Source organism: Miniopterus schreibersii, assembly GCF_964146895.1.
Source record: "Miniopterus schreibersii genome assembly, chromosome: 5".
Taxonomy (NCBI): Eukaryota; Metazoa; Chordata; class Mammalia; order Chiroptera; family Miniopteridae; genus Miniopterus; species Miniopterus schreibersii.
Window position 1 is genome coordinate 21,290,417 of NC_138106.1, and position 14,830 is coordinate 21,305,246.

General features: G+C 41.6%; 1 protein-coding gene, 1 long non-coding RNA gene and 1 pseudogene across 7 annotated transcripts in view; 2 read left to right on the forward strand and 1 right to left on the reverse strand.

The window, feature by feature from the left end:
- Window positions 1-13,572, reverse strand: part of LOC308558029 — a 56,276-nt gene extending 42,704 nt beyond the window's left edge. For all 3 annotated transcript variants that reach the window (XR_013998930.1, XR_013998931.1, XR_013998932.1), the window contains exons 1-2: window positions 13,356-13,572; window positions 11,257-11,325 (exon numbers count right to left, since the gene is read on the reverse strand). This is a non-coding gene — a long non-coding RNA (uncharacterized lncRNA). The remainder of the gene's footprint in view (window positions 1-11,256; window positions 11,326-13,355) is intronic.
- ARL14 (ARF like GTPase 14) lies at window positions 654-5,247 on the forward strand. 3 transcript variants are annotated; one of them, XM_081139062.1, is made up of 2 exons: window positions 654-1,327; window positions 5,124-5,247. In XM_081139062.1, exon 1 carries the CDS (start codon window positions 718-720, stop codon window positions 1,294-1,296), a length of 579 nt encoding a protein of 192 aa, XP_080995188.1. In that variant the 5' UTR covers window positions 654-717; the 3' UTR covers window positions 1,297-1,327; window positions 5,124-5,247. The 3 variants fall into 3 exon arrangements, with proteins under 3 accessions (XP_080995188.1, XP_080995187.1, XP_080995186.1); XM_081139061.1 differs by having other exon boundaries at window positions 5,127-5,247; XM_081139060.1 differs by having other exon boundaries at window positions 656-1,327; window positions 4,657-5,247.
- Window positions 5,100-5,394, forward strand: LOC308557889 (PHD finger-like domain-containing protein 5A pseudogene; annotated as a pseudogene). Its single transcript has one exon. The product of its transcript is annotated as a PHD finger-like domain-containing protein 5A pseudogene (transcript).
- Window positions 13,573-14,830: the final 1,258 nt, after the last annotated feature.

Genomic DNA, 14,830 nt, shown 5'->3' on the forward strand with positions numbered 1-14,830 from the left:
TAATCAGACTGTGTGCTTAATTTCAAAAGTGTTTGTGTTATAAACTTCCTCCTCTGTAAATCTGGTCTTGTGAATAGTGTAAATTTTCTACCTAGAAGATTAAAGAAGTGATTCTCTATGTGATTATGGGAGTAAGGTTCAGACAACCTTGGGTGGTTTTAAGTTTCCTACTGAGTAATCTGGACTAGGGGAAAGTACTAAAGATACTGCACAGGGAAGTATGAGATAAACTCTCTCTTTATGACTTCAGAAGTCTGGTTACTTATTTACAACTGGGATAAGATAAATGATCAAATAATTAGAGAAGTTCTACAAACCACTTGTCAAGTTAAGTTTTATTCTACTGTCAACCCATGTCCCTGTGCATGTCTGAACCTTTGGTTACCTTAGATTTCCAATACCTGGAAGAGAACAAGCTGCAGCATTACTCAGGCAGGCCCCTCCTGAGTTCTACTCACATATAAAGAATTCCCTCCTTGAGCTACTATGACATTGGCTGGTTACTCACACCACAGATTCCTCGGGATTGGTTGGGACTGCAAATAAAACACTGTTTGCCCATAATTGAGCTGATAAGCTACAGCATAAATACACACAAGTTCCTCTTCTTAGAATATAATATGCAGCATCTGCTCTCTTCTTTCCTCCTAACATTTTCATGCAAGACCTGGAAAGGAAATGTTGTCTCTGGCCAGAAGAATTCATTAAAAACTTAAAATGGGTCTGTCGAGTTCTAAAAACCCTAAAGCCAAACAAGCCCAAATTCTTCTTCTGGGACTTGACTCTGCTGGGAAGTCTACTGTTCTTTATAAATTAAAGCTTGCTAAGGATATCGTGACCATGCCAACAGTAGGTTTCAATGTGGAGATGATCGAGTTGGAAAAGAGTCTTTCATTCACCGTCTGGGATGTTGGAGGACAGGAGAAAATGAGAACTGTGTGGGGCTGTTACTGTGAGTGCGCCGACGGGCTGGTGTATGTTGTGGACAGTACAGACAAACAGCGACTGGAAGACTCCAGGAGAGAGTTTGAGCGCATTTTGAAGAATGAACACATTAAAAATGTACCTGTTGTTCTATTAGCCAACAAACAAGATGTTCCCGGAGCTCTGACTGCCGAGGACGTCACCAGAATGTTTAAAGTGAAGAAACTCTGCTGTGACCGGAGCTGGTACGTGCAGCCCTGCTGTGCCATCACTGGGGATGGGCTGACCGAGGGGTTCAGGAAACTAACTGAATTTGTGAAAAGCTACATGAAATCGAGAGCAGACACTTTTGCATTCTTCAAGCAAAACTGAGGTCCAAGCAGTGGAAGATGAAGTTGAAAGGGTAAATTTTTTTTTTCCATGTCAAATGAGAAAAGCAAGTTGCTGAGATGGCGAACTTTTCCTGAGATGTTATTTCACCTAAATTAAGTTAAACAACTCAGAATAATAGCTATAAAATATTATATTTGGCCAGGCACTTTAGCAGACTGTGGTAATGATAATTTGGAATGAAAAATTTATAATTTTGTACATGTTGGATGGTTTAGGATAATTATATTTAGGACCAAATAAATTATTGCTTTATATTTTCATATAACTACTAAGTAAACTCTGCTAATAGAGACAGAATTTTTTCAGATTGTTTTCAGCTGTTCAATTTCCAGCACACTCTTATGTAATAGCTGGGTGGTGTAAAAAAATCAACTTTAAATTATGGAGAGGAAAAAGTTCAATGTTACCATTTTGTAAACCCCTATCTATTCCCTATATAAAATTTTTCTTCTGGATTCCTGCCAGCTTTTTGAAATCTATTGCTGAGAACTTTATACAATGAATCAAACAATGAACTCCAGGCTGTTAATTGCCCAGAGGCTGTGTTCTCTCATAGGGAGCAGAAGTGGGTATCTTAAAGCTCCGAGGATCAGGGTAACACCTTAGAGTTTAGGGCAAGGCCTGGGATTTAGCTCAGCTGGAGCTGCAGCCCCAAGACCAGCTTCAGTATAATTTAGTATAACAGTCATTACTTGGGAACTATGTACAGCTCACTGTTCTGATCAAACAGGAACCAGAGCCAGACTTTGCTCTCAGAGACCTTGCAATTCACAGGGGGTAATGACATAAGGCTAATTGCTAGAATAGGGCAATGAGTGCTATGTGATGTAACAGGGGAGACTCTTTCTGACCTGGAAAAGCAGGACGTGCTTCATGCAGGAAGTGGTATTTAAGTGGGTATCCAACTCCTGGGGACCCACAAAGGTACAGGTTAGTCATTGGAAGTTCCCATCATGAGGAGACTCTCCAGAGATGCTGTGGGGGAGGGGAGGAAGAGTGAAGGAACTAGACATTGACTTGGAATTCCCCTGAGAGGCTCAGAACTCCCAAGGGGGCCCCAGTATGAACTCTTCCCTCCCACCCTGCCTTTAAAAAGGCTCATTTGGGCTAGAAGCAGGCTCGAAGCCTCCACAGCAGACCCTGGGACTCCAAATCTTAAGGTTACTGAGGAAAATGAAGATATAATAAAATAAGGATGCCAGCTCCTAGGTTCCTTTCATGGTTCTCTTCTCTTAGCAATGATTAGTTCAGCAAAGATCTGAGTAGCCACTTCTGTGCTACACGACAGCAATTCAAATAATAAAGAAGACATACACATAATAATAGTTACCACTGGTTGAATACTTGTGTGTGCCAGGCATTGTTCTAAACACTTTCATACACCTTCTCATTTAATGTTCATGACTTGCCTGAGAGATTTGAATAGGTGTTATCTCAATTTTATAGATGAGAGTACTGAGACTAAACAAGGTTCAACACACACACAAAAAGACAAAGTATTTTAACTGAAGAGTGGCAGAGCCAGGATTCAAACTTAGGTGTGTCTGACTTCAAGGCCTGTGCTGTTAATTGCCATGATATTGTTTTATAAATTAGGTATGGTCTCTGTCTTCAATGAGCTTACAACACATAATTAAGAATAAATCCAGGCTAAATAAAAAATATAACTACCATATGATCCAGCAATCCTACTTTTGGGTATGTATTCAAAGAAAATGAAATCACTAACTCAAAGAGGTATCTCTACTGCCATGTTCAGTGCAGCATTATCTGCAATAGCCAAGACATGGAAACAACCTAAGTGTCTGTTGATGGATGAATAAAGAAAATGTGGTATATATGCACAATGGGGTATTATTCAGCCACAAAAAGGAGATTCTGCCATTTGCAATGCTAAGTGAAATAAGCCAGATACAGAAAGACAAATACTGTGTGATCTCCCTTATATGTAGAATCTAAAAAAGCCAAATTCATAGTAACAGAGTAGATTGGTGGTTGCCAGTAGCTGAGAGGTGGAGGGGATAGGGGGAGATTGCTCAAAGGGTACAAACTTTCCATAAGATGGGTGAGTTCTGAGGATCAAATGTACAGCATGGTGACCGTAATTAATAATAATGTACTGTATACTTGAAATTTGCTAAGAGAATACATTTTAAGCATTCCTGCCAAAAAACTCCCACAAAAACAAAGTAACTATGTGAGGTGATATTAAAGAACTCAAGTGTAGGAATCCTTTCACAATGTATATCAAATCATCAAGTTGTATACTTTAATATATTATATGTGCAATATAAAATATATTTTGTCAATTATGCTTCAATAAATCTGTGGGGGGAAAAGACTAAATCCAGGCCAACATATTATACTTTTATAAGAAATTTCTTTGAAAAAACAAGCCAGGCAGAATAAACTGAGTATAATAACAGAGATATGAGAAAATGCTGAAAGACTGTGGCAAAAGGAGTTTCTGATTTTAGGAAGACCTCAGGGGAGGAGCAATGCTAAATGCTTCATAGTAGTTTTCCCAAAGTTTCACAAAATGATTAAAACCTCAAAAATGCATCTTTAAAAAAATGTATCATCCCTTTATACTTTCCCTACATTTTTAAAAAAATCTTCATCTTAAAATTAGAAATCACTAACTTATATCTATAGAAAATGTCTAAATATAAAATATGTCCTGTTGTTCTGAGATTTTGGTAGTTTGAATTGTCAAGCCCTTTGTAGCCCAGTATTATTATTATATAAATTCAGAGAAAACAATCTCCCCAAAATATTGAAAGCAATTAAAACCTTCACTTCAGAAAGTGCTAGGTGTGTGTGGTGGGCAGATACACTCTTATAGAGCAAAACTTATAAAGTAGCTCTTTCCTATCTGTCATTTCAACATCCCTCCCCCATATAGCAGCTATTCCTCAAAATCTCTACTAATATTTTCTCAGAAACTTGAGTACTCTCTTGCCTTTTCTCCTTTCTTCTCTAGGATCAAATTTATTTTCTTCCATCAGACATTTGCTTTCTTTTCAATGTAAATTTTACCAATCTTTCTTTGGCATTTCCCTCCTGCTTTCCCTAGTATGTTCCCCTCCAATACACACACACGCACACACACACGCACACCCCGTACACTCTTCCCTCTGATCTACTAATAAAGCCCAAAACTGAGGGAAGGGAGAAAGGTTAGGTGGACAACTGTAAAATATTTCATAGCAGGTGAGAAGAAAGAGGCTGTGAATATTTATGCCCTGACAATTAATATTGTCATGCACTTTACTCTCTGGTATCTATATGTAATAAAGCAAAACATTAAAAAAATATTTTACTGATTTTTCTTTTGAGAGAGAGAGGGAGAGGGACAGAGAGACAGAAGCATCAATGCGGGAGCGGAATACCCATCAACATCCTGCACACTCCCTCCCGGGATCGAGCCTGCAACCTGGGCATGTGCACTGAGGGGGAAATTGAACTGGCAACCTTTCGATGCCCAGGACGCCGTCCAACCAACTGAGCCACACGGGCCAGGGCAAAACAAAGCTTTTAATTTATCAAAATAAAACACTGCCATGGATCTACAGCAACCCAAAGCAGAACACTTCTGGCATGTTCCTTGGTTAAAGATTTAAAGAGTTTGAAAGGAAATATCAGTTAAGTATTTCTAATGTTCTAAGTATTCCCAGGTGAAAAAAAATCCTTACAGGGCATAGGAATAAAGAATGGCAAATAAAGCAGCAGCACTGACTGACTTGTGTTAAAATTAATTTTTCAGTTTAAAAAGCTGATGTTTGGACTTGATCTTTTGTTGCAAGCAGGCTGGTGCTACCATTGGAAGACTATGTGAAAAATGTGATGGCAAGTGTGTGACCCGTGACTCCTCTATGCGCATACGTGATGAGTGTGACCATGGCTCCTATCAGGGTGCTGTGCGGCCTGTGGAGGCCCTGGAGTCTCTGATGCCTATTATTGCAAGGAGTGTGCCATCCAGAAGGACAGAGATGGTTGCCCAAAGACCGTCCATTTGGGGAGCTCTAAGACAAATCTCTTCTATGATGGCAAAAATATGGCTCCAAGAAGAGGTAACTGGCAGGCAGCCTCTTCCCTCTCCACCTGCTGCCAGCAGGAAGGCGTGGAGCACAGAGCATCGCCCGAGAGGCCCATTAGTCCACTGGTACCTTTCCACCCTTCCCTCTCCCCTCGCCCAGATAATGTGGTAGGAATGGAAAGGATTCCGCACAGAGTACTCTGGCAGACTGCCAGAGAAAAAATGACCGATTCGTTCATGGTTTTCCTTGAATTCGAGAAGCAAGACTCTGTTTTTCACATTGATAAGTTCTCTCTGCACCAAGAGCTTCTAAACAGGAAGGGTATCATTCCAGTCTTCTGTGTGAAGAGTCAACTGTGAAGTGTTCTTACGGCAGCTCTGACAGCGGCTGTCCCTGCTGAAGCATGGGCAGTGTGGTGGGGAGCTCCCCGAACAACAAATGCCGCCGGTGTTTAGTCTTCTAACACTTACCACATGGCGCTGACCCCGGTTATTTTTCTTCTAAGAAATCGGAAACCCTTCCTTTTTGTGTTTTATTAATAAATGTAATTATATTCTGGTCATCAGTCCCAATTAAAAAAACATTCATGTTTTCACTGTGTCCTGACGATGAAAAATTGGGTTCTGCCAAACCAAGGAAGACGGGGAATTTCACATGGAGAGTCCTGAAGTTCTTGTCCCTTGGAAGTGGCATGGAGGGACTAGCCACAGAGGCTGCAGTGCATTGAGTATGTGGAGGAACAGCCCAAGGACAGCATCAGTAGGGCTTCTGTAGACCCTGGGGTTGGCCACTTTTGTTTGCATGAGCTCTCTCTCCAGAGAGAGACCATGAAATGGAAAGAAGACAGAGAGACTAATAATTATTTAACCTAATTTGGGATATTGTGTCACAGGGATTTCAGTCCACCAGGTTTTTAGCGTAATATTTACTGTTAGCAAATTGAATTACTTTAAGCCCGAGAAAGCACACTGTAACTTGAAAGTGCACACAAATATTAAAGTTGGTTATTAGGTGACTTAACTATCTCAGTATTTTCACAAATGTTACCTCATTTTGTTCTTGCCAAATCTCATAACAGATCTCATAACAAATATTATCAACATGATTTTAACAATATGAGGAACTGATTCAGCAGTTACTGAATCTAGTGAACCTAGTCCTCTTATTGCCAAGATTTAAAAATATATAATTTTTACCAATGAATTTAACAATAATGTGGCACATACCACATTATTTTAACATTAAATTTCTTTGTTTCTATAACCAAGTGGGAATGGTCAGAGTATTTCTTGGACTAAAAACTTAGAAGCCATCTTCCTTTCCCCCCTTATATCTCACATCTATCAACAAATCCTGGCAACTCTCCCTTCAAAACACATCTCCCTCTGGCCACTTCTCAATCCACACTGCTACCACTGGCCACCATCAATTCCCAGCTGGATGGCTGCATTCTCCACACAGAATTCTGCAGGAGAGCTCTAAAATGAAAGATCACCCCTTGCTTCAAACCCTCTATTTGTTTCTTACTCTGTCTAGTACCTGTCTCCTACATTTCACACCTCTCTCTCCTGCAGCCACACTTGCCTTAATGTCCCTGTATCACTTCTAATTTGTTACAGCCTCCAGGCCCTTAAACTTGCTGTTTTCCCAGTTTAGAATATACTTTCCTCAGACCTTCAAATGGTTCAGGCTTTATATCCTTCAGGGCTCTAAACAAATGTGCAGAGGGTTTCCCCCAATCCTTATCTAAATGGACCTCTTCCTCCCTGCCACTCAATACCTGTTGGCTTTGCTTTATTATTTTTTCATAGCTTTTATCATGGCCTCAGTTTATTATTTACTTATTTAGTCATTGTTTCTTTCCTCCCTAGCAGGTAAGCTCCTTGGGAGCAGGGACTTTATTCACTGTTGAATCCTAGAATAGTACTGAGGATACTAAAGGTATTTAAAGGATATTTGTAGAACAAATGAATGAGTTGTCTGGACCCTAACATGAGGTCTTCTCAGGATCCCAGGCTGCCTCTTGGGATGGAGTATTGATTGATCCAATCATGCAGAGTAAAAAGAATGTCAGATTTGGATGGAGGACAGTCTCATCCTAACCTCAGGATCCCATAGGCAAGTCCCTCCCCCAGGAGCAATGTGCTGGACTGAAAAGAACATAGGCTTTGGAGTCAGAACTGAGTGTGAATTCTGGTTTGTCACCGGGTTTGGCTTTTACAAGAAATACACTTTTAGTGTGCTAAGCCATGGGGAATTGGAGGCTGTTCCAGTCATCACTGTTAATTACCCTAATAAACCAGGATCCTGGGCCTTGCTGAGAATGTGTCTAGGAACTCTCCTTTTCCCAGTCTTCTTTCCTCACAAACCCCCTCTCTCCCATCTCCCTACACCCATTCTAGGATCCTCATGGGACTCCTTCCAGAACAGGAAGGGAAAACAATAACTTTTCATCAACTTTTTATTTTGAAAATTTACAAACCTTCAGAAAACTTGAAAAAAAAGAGTAAAATTAACACTAGTGTGCTTTTCACTTAAATTTACCAATTATAACAATTTTGCCATATTTGTGCACTCTCTTCTCTCTCTACACACACACTCACACACACACCCACACACCCACAACTGCAATCATCCTGACACTTCACACCTAAATACTTCATCATCCACCTCCTTAGAATGGACATTCTCTTACATAACAGCAGTATCATTATTACACATACAGTTTTAAGCATTAATGAAATATTACCTAATAGTCCACAACTGAATTTATTTGATCCAAGATCTACTGCATTTGGTTATATCACATTTAATTTAGAATATTTTCCATGCCTTTTCCTGGTTTTTCACCACCTAGAAATTTTGAAGAGTCCAGGCCAGATAATTTAAAGAATGTCCCACAGTCTGGATTTGTCTGATTGTTTTGTCATGGTTAAATTCAGGTTAAACATTTTTTGCAAGAATATTCCACAGGTAATGGTGTATTCCCCAATGCATCCATTAGGAGGCATGTAGTGTGGTTTGTCCCATTATTGATGATGTGAAATTTGATTACATCCTTTATAATAGGGTCCACTAGATTGCCCCAAGGTAAAAAAATATACCTTTCCTGCATCTGGCAGGATCCTGAAGGGGCCTGTACCTCTCAACTTTGAGGTTCCCTTGCATGAGTTGACTAGTGATGATATAGTGGTTGTTGGCTAGAGACCCGAACTCAAGTCATAGGCTCTTTTAGTCTTCATGTCTCCTCAGAAAAGTTATTTGAGAGGAGGTCTTCTTTACTTTAATTTGGTTGACTTGGAATATTTAAGATTTGCTAATAATGTACTTGCTAAATTTAATGTGAAGTAAATCAAGTTTAATGTTGAATACTTTCATTCACCTAATAAAGCCATGTTAAACATTGTTGAGTTCAGTAAAAAAAAAAAAAAGGTCATGAATTATAACACATTCATAAAATAAAAACAAAAACTGTCAGTGCATTTAAGGAAAACTCTTTTATACAGAAAAATGTGGAGGGCATGATAGAATTGGAAAGCCACTATTTTGCAACTGCAGAGTAATAACTAACCTTGGGTAAACACATCTTATTTGTATAATAAGGTCACAGAATGATTTCCTGAAATATCTTCTGGCTCTTCTGTGATCTAGGATTAACAAACCTTTGAAATGAAAAGCCTTGATCAGATAAAGGAAAAGCTAGGGGATCCTTCCTTTACTATGTTTTTTCCTTTCTCCCCAAAACTGAAAAAGTCACCATTTACAAGTCCAAGATGAGCAGATTCCTAGTTTTCTGACCTTGAATTCTTTTTATCTTTTGTCATGAATCTAAAAGGCATATTAGAACTGCCTGCTAAAGGACTCTTCATTATAAACAAAATTGAAGACAAATGTCAAATTGTGAGTTAATATTTATAATATGTCATAGATAAAAGTCTAAGGTCTCTAATACAAACATTATATTGTCTTATGTTGTTATTTTTATATTGTTAAAGCAATGGAGAAAAAGATCCTGTTTAGTTTGTTGAGCCAGATAAAGTGTCTGATCTCCAGCCTAAAGCATATATTTTCAGTGGAAAGTAAAGCATCCTAATGTTTCCTTGATTTCTCTCTAAGGAACCAGGCTAGAGGGTAGAAGTCCCTAACAGTGTTGCTTCAACACAGGGTAGGGTCAACACAGGTCACATACTTATTTCATTCTGATATGTCTGGTCAGTCCATTGAACACCTGTAGGTTTGGTATAAATGTTAACAGTACTCCCTTTCACTCTCCAAAGTGTCTAAGTTTGGACTATATATGGTTCCCTACTTCTAGAATATCCCTGATAATTTTTAGGGAAGACTTTATTTGGTTGATGTTGAAGGGTAAATGTGAAGCTAGAGAGAGGAGCAGAAAAGACTGGAATGTGGTAGGCAGAATAATGATCCCCACTAAGATATCCTTGTTTTAATCTCTGCATGTTACCTTGCTTGGCAAAAGGAAAAATGATTAAGTATATTGATTAATCCAGGAAGATTAGCCTGGATTATCCAGTAGAGCCCAGTAGAATTACATGGATCCTTAAAATTGGGGCAGCTTTCCTGGCTGAGTTATTAGTTAGAAGGAGAAGTGACTATAAAAGAATGCTCAGAAAGATATAACATTGCTGGCTTTGAAGATGAAATAAAAGCATCATAAGCCAAGGAATGTGGGCAACCTCTAGTGGCTCAAAAAAGCAAGGAAAAGATTCTCCCCTGGAGCCTCCAGGAAGGAATACAGCCCTGCCAACATCTACAGAACTGTAAATTTGCATTGTTTTAAGCCATTAATTGTGTGTTAATTTGTTGCAACAGTAATAGGAAACCAATACATGGAATTGACAGCATTTCTAATGAACCTTGAAGGATTCAATAAGTGATCCATTCACTTAACAAACATTTTAGTCCCTATATATCCCCGACCCAATGGTAAATAAGATGAACTTCTCAAGGAGCCCTGGAGGAAGACAATGACTGAAACATGTAATTAAGATTGTAATGAGTGTTATGGGTTAGTAGGGGTGGCAGGAAGTATTTAACTTTAACAAGCACAAAGTGGTAAACTAGAGTATGTAAACATGGACAAAGGGTACCCTAGGCTGAAGATATGGCATGGGTTGACGTTTCAGGCCGGGGTTTGAAGGCATATGGATGAAGGCTGTAAATAGCCAGTTTGGCTGGACCTAAAATGGATGGGACAGGGGGAAAGAGAAGTGCAGTTTGGAGGCAAGTGGTAAAGGCCCTAGAATGTCAAACTAAGAGTTTGAAATTTATCCTTCAAGCAATGGGAAGAAAAGTTTTGAAGTAGGGGAGGGGGCATAATCACATCTGTATTTTACAGAGCTACTTCTGCTATAAGCTCCACGAGGACAGAAACCAAACTTGTTTTTGCTTACTACTATAGGTACTTATCAATCAAAGGAGGCTAGCTTATGCTGTGGTAACCAAAACCCCAAAAGTCTGTGCCTCAAGACAAAAGAAATTTCTCTTTCTCATGATACATGTCCATCATGGGTCAACATGGGGGATCTGCTCATCTTTTTATTTTTTCTCTGAACATACTTCAGTGTATTAATTCGAAAGTGCTCGATAGCATAACTATTTTAAGGCCAAAGAGAAGGAACACAGTAACAAGCTTTTTAAATTATTTTCATGACCATTTAGCTAAATATCTTAGTGGAATCTTTGAGAGTTTTCATGTGAATGCACAGAAGTTCATACTCTACATGTACCTGTGTTTGAACAAAAGATAATCAATTTCCCCTTAAGCCAGAACAGTGGGTTGAGTCCATTAACTGAACCAAGCGCCACGGGAATGGGAGAACTTAGGCCAGAGAGTAGTGACCAGTGCCAGCTGTCAAGAACAAATTACTGTACTCACTTTCTTGGCTCCAAAGAGTAGTAAGAAGGCATCAGAACTGCCAAAACCCATGCAACAGCCGGAGAGAAGCTGGTAGAAGAGAGGGTGCTAAGGTTATTCTTGGACATGAAGAGGAAGAAGGATTGCACATTCTCCAAAAGGCCTCTATTTCCACATTCGTAAAACTGACTCTGTACTCAGCACTCATCAGCAAACTGGTCAGAGAGTTTTGATTTCCTCATAAGTATTAGGATTATCGTGTGTCTAAAGACTGTTTCTTGTTTTTGAGGAGATATCCTTTAGTTTTTCTTTTCTTTTTCCTCCATTACTTTTAAGCAACTGGGAGCTGAGGGCCTAAAGAAGGCTGTCTTTTCATGGGCAACCGTGAGACTGTTATACCTGGTGGTGGGCCAGGCCCTGGTGATGAAGGTCAACATCATGGCCACAGGAGCTAGTCTCCTCAGCATCCACAATGCCATTCTCACAAGGGCTACTGCCTGCAGAAATATCCATGAGGTTGTGTCTGTTGAACACCCTCATGAAAAGTGGATAGCAAAAAGAGAAAGCCAGAGCAAGACAGTGACATAAGGGACTTCTGCTGAGGACACATGACACACAAACCTGGGTACTCTCAGGAATTCCAGTGAGGGCAGCTGGGGGCTTGCTGGTGGGTGCCATAATACAGACATTAATATGAATGGGACTTTTTCCCCCTACATGGATGAAGACAGACAGAATTCCCATTTCCTGTTCACTTGGGTAAATGCTTGGAAGGTGTCTTAAATGTGAATGCCATGTCAGGGTTAGGTGCAGAGTTAAATAGTTTATTTTAAAAGTTGACATCATGTCCACATTAACCATGAATATACTGTTTAAAAATATTTAACAGTTTAGTTGAGCTATAACCTAAGAGGAGATAAATGACAAACTATATTGGAAGTTAAGGAACTTATGGGAAGGAGCAAGAAAATGTAAGAGAATGAAAATCAGGGTAATTCTGTGCACACTTCATGTCACCACTGAGGGTCATGGTTAGAAATAGGATGCCTTGCCTGGTTGGGGAAGGGGGGCTCTGCCCATCTTAACCGGGGGTGCAGGCTGAGGAAGCTGCCACCATTTCATGTAAAATCAAAAGCAAACCAAGACCAGCGCCTGAGCAGATAAAATCAGTTTAGTCATTAATTTAGCTTAATTATCAATCACTCTGAAGACACCCTTTTTTTCCCTATGCAAACTGCTTACCCCTGAGCCTCATTCCATGTTTTGATTTGAGTGCTCTGGGTTTGCAAACGGTCTTTTTACTGTGCCCACGATATATTTTTACCAGTAATTCATTGGTTTTACTTTGGCTATTTCTGAACCCTTGACATAGGGAAGTTGCCTGTTGCTGGGCAAGAGAGAGGGGAAAAAAGCTCTGGAGCGCCTGAAAGTGGCAATTAATTACATGCTGTGTCTGAAACTAACAGTCCCATCCACTTTTATTGCATTGATCCCGGGCCAAGAAGTATAATCCCACTAGCTGCTGAGGAGGGGTAAATCTGGCAATGTTTGGTGATGCTTAATAAAGTTTAATGGTTGAACGTCAATAAACATTAACTGAACAAATGAACCAATTAGAAGGGGTAGGTCAGAGATCATCTGATGAAGTCTTATCTAGTGGAAGTAGAGAACAGGAAGGAAAAGGAGCCAGGAGTCTGGCTAATCAGATGTGCAGGGCGTGAAAGAGCCATTGGATACCAGATTTTCAGCCTGGATGAGTGTAGGGAGGGTGGTGCCAGTCACACACACACATGCACACCCCCAAAACGAGATAAGGTGGGCATGTGGCTGTGTGTCTGTGTGATTAGCAGGGCGCAGCTGAGACACCTCATTTTCTCAGCTTCTGCGGGGTAAAATCTGCGACCTCGGCTTCAGGCTTTTGCTCAGGATACAGAATGTTTCTCGTTTGGGTCGAGGGGCTGGGGCAGCTAGAAATCAGAACTGGTCGCTGTTCTGGGGCGGGCGGACGGACAGACCCGCCGCAGGCAAGGAGGCTGTAAGGCGCCTCACACGAATCACCTCAAAACATTTCCTCAGACACGGTTTCGCTCCTTCCATGGCGAAGAGAATGAACAGACTACCTGGAGGGCCGCTCTGCCGTGCGATCTTGCGCCAATTACTTCAGTGCTCTGAGCCTCCGGTCCTTCAAGTTTCAAAGCTGAAAACCACCTACGCCGAGTTTTGCGAGGACTCGGGGAGGAAGGGCCAGAGGTCCGGGGGAGACCTACAAACGGCGCGCACGCCCAGACCTCGCCTCGCCCCAGCGGGAGCCAAACCCGAGGACGACGCCAGGGACGCGGGCGGGGGAGGGGGGCCAGCCCCGCCCCTGGCCGCGCAGGGAGATGACGTCACGTCCGCCCCTCCCCACTCACCTGGAGCCCCCAGGGGCCTAAAAGAGAAAAAGGACGAGACCCCGAGGGCGGCTCGCGCGAAGTACTGACGTCACGCCACTCGCGGCCTCCGCTGCGCGTGGACGTCTCCCGCTGGGCGTCTTTTCCCGTCAGGATTCCGCAGCGGGCGCCGGCATCGGTGGGCCGTGCGTGACGTCAGCGTGACGTCAGCTATTAGTGTCCGCCGGCTTGGGCCTCCTCGGAGGGATGCGTCTGAAACCAGGGGGCCCCTAGTCTGACGGTTGCGGGGAGACTGCATGCCGTTGGGATTGGGGCGCCCACAGAGCAATGTAAGTGCTTCCTCTGAAGGGGTAATGGAGGACCATGACCGCTAGTTCAGACCTCTCTGTTTTGTTTTGTTGAGTTTATTGGGGCGACCCTGGTTAGCAGAATTACACAGGTTTCAGGTGCCGGGTTCTGCCACACGCCATCTGAGCGCTGTGTGTTGTGTGTTCACCCCGAGGCGAGCCTCCGTCACCATTTATCCCCCCTGTTCCAAACGCCTTCAGAGCTGTGCACGCGCTTTGCCTCTGCTCATTTCCATTCACTCTTCAGCGCGTTCTGTCCGTTAAAGATGTTATTTTAAAAAGGTAAAGTCACAAATATTTTTGTATGCAAATACACAAAAATGAACACGTGTCAGACTGTAATTCGTTAATTAATGAGGAACCTGTACGATGTTACAAAGGATACTAAACACCACAGAGTTTCTAAGATGAAATGAATTTACACCTTTCCTTCCCTGACTTCCCCTCCATCCAATGGATCAGCAAGTTCTTTTGACTCAACTTTCAAAATTGGATCCATCTTCTCTCCATTTTCACAAACACTATCTCAGTCTGAGCAGAAATTACCTACGGATAGGACTACAGCCTTCCAACTGGCTTCACCGCCCCCCAGTTGGCCTCCCCCCCACCCCCAATTAGCCTTGCCTCCAAACCCATTCTCTACATGGCTTCCAAAGGGATAAAAACAAAACAAAAAAACCGGACAAAAAGTATAATCTAGATGATCTTGCTCCAAATCTACCAATACAGTAGTTTCTCCTTTGCCTGGAGAATTAAATCCACACTCCTTATGCTTGCTTACAAAGAACTACATGATCTACTGTGCCTCCTCGCCTACCTCATCTATCACTTCTGACTCACTGTGCTTCAGGACCCTCT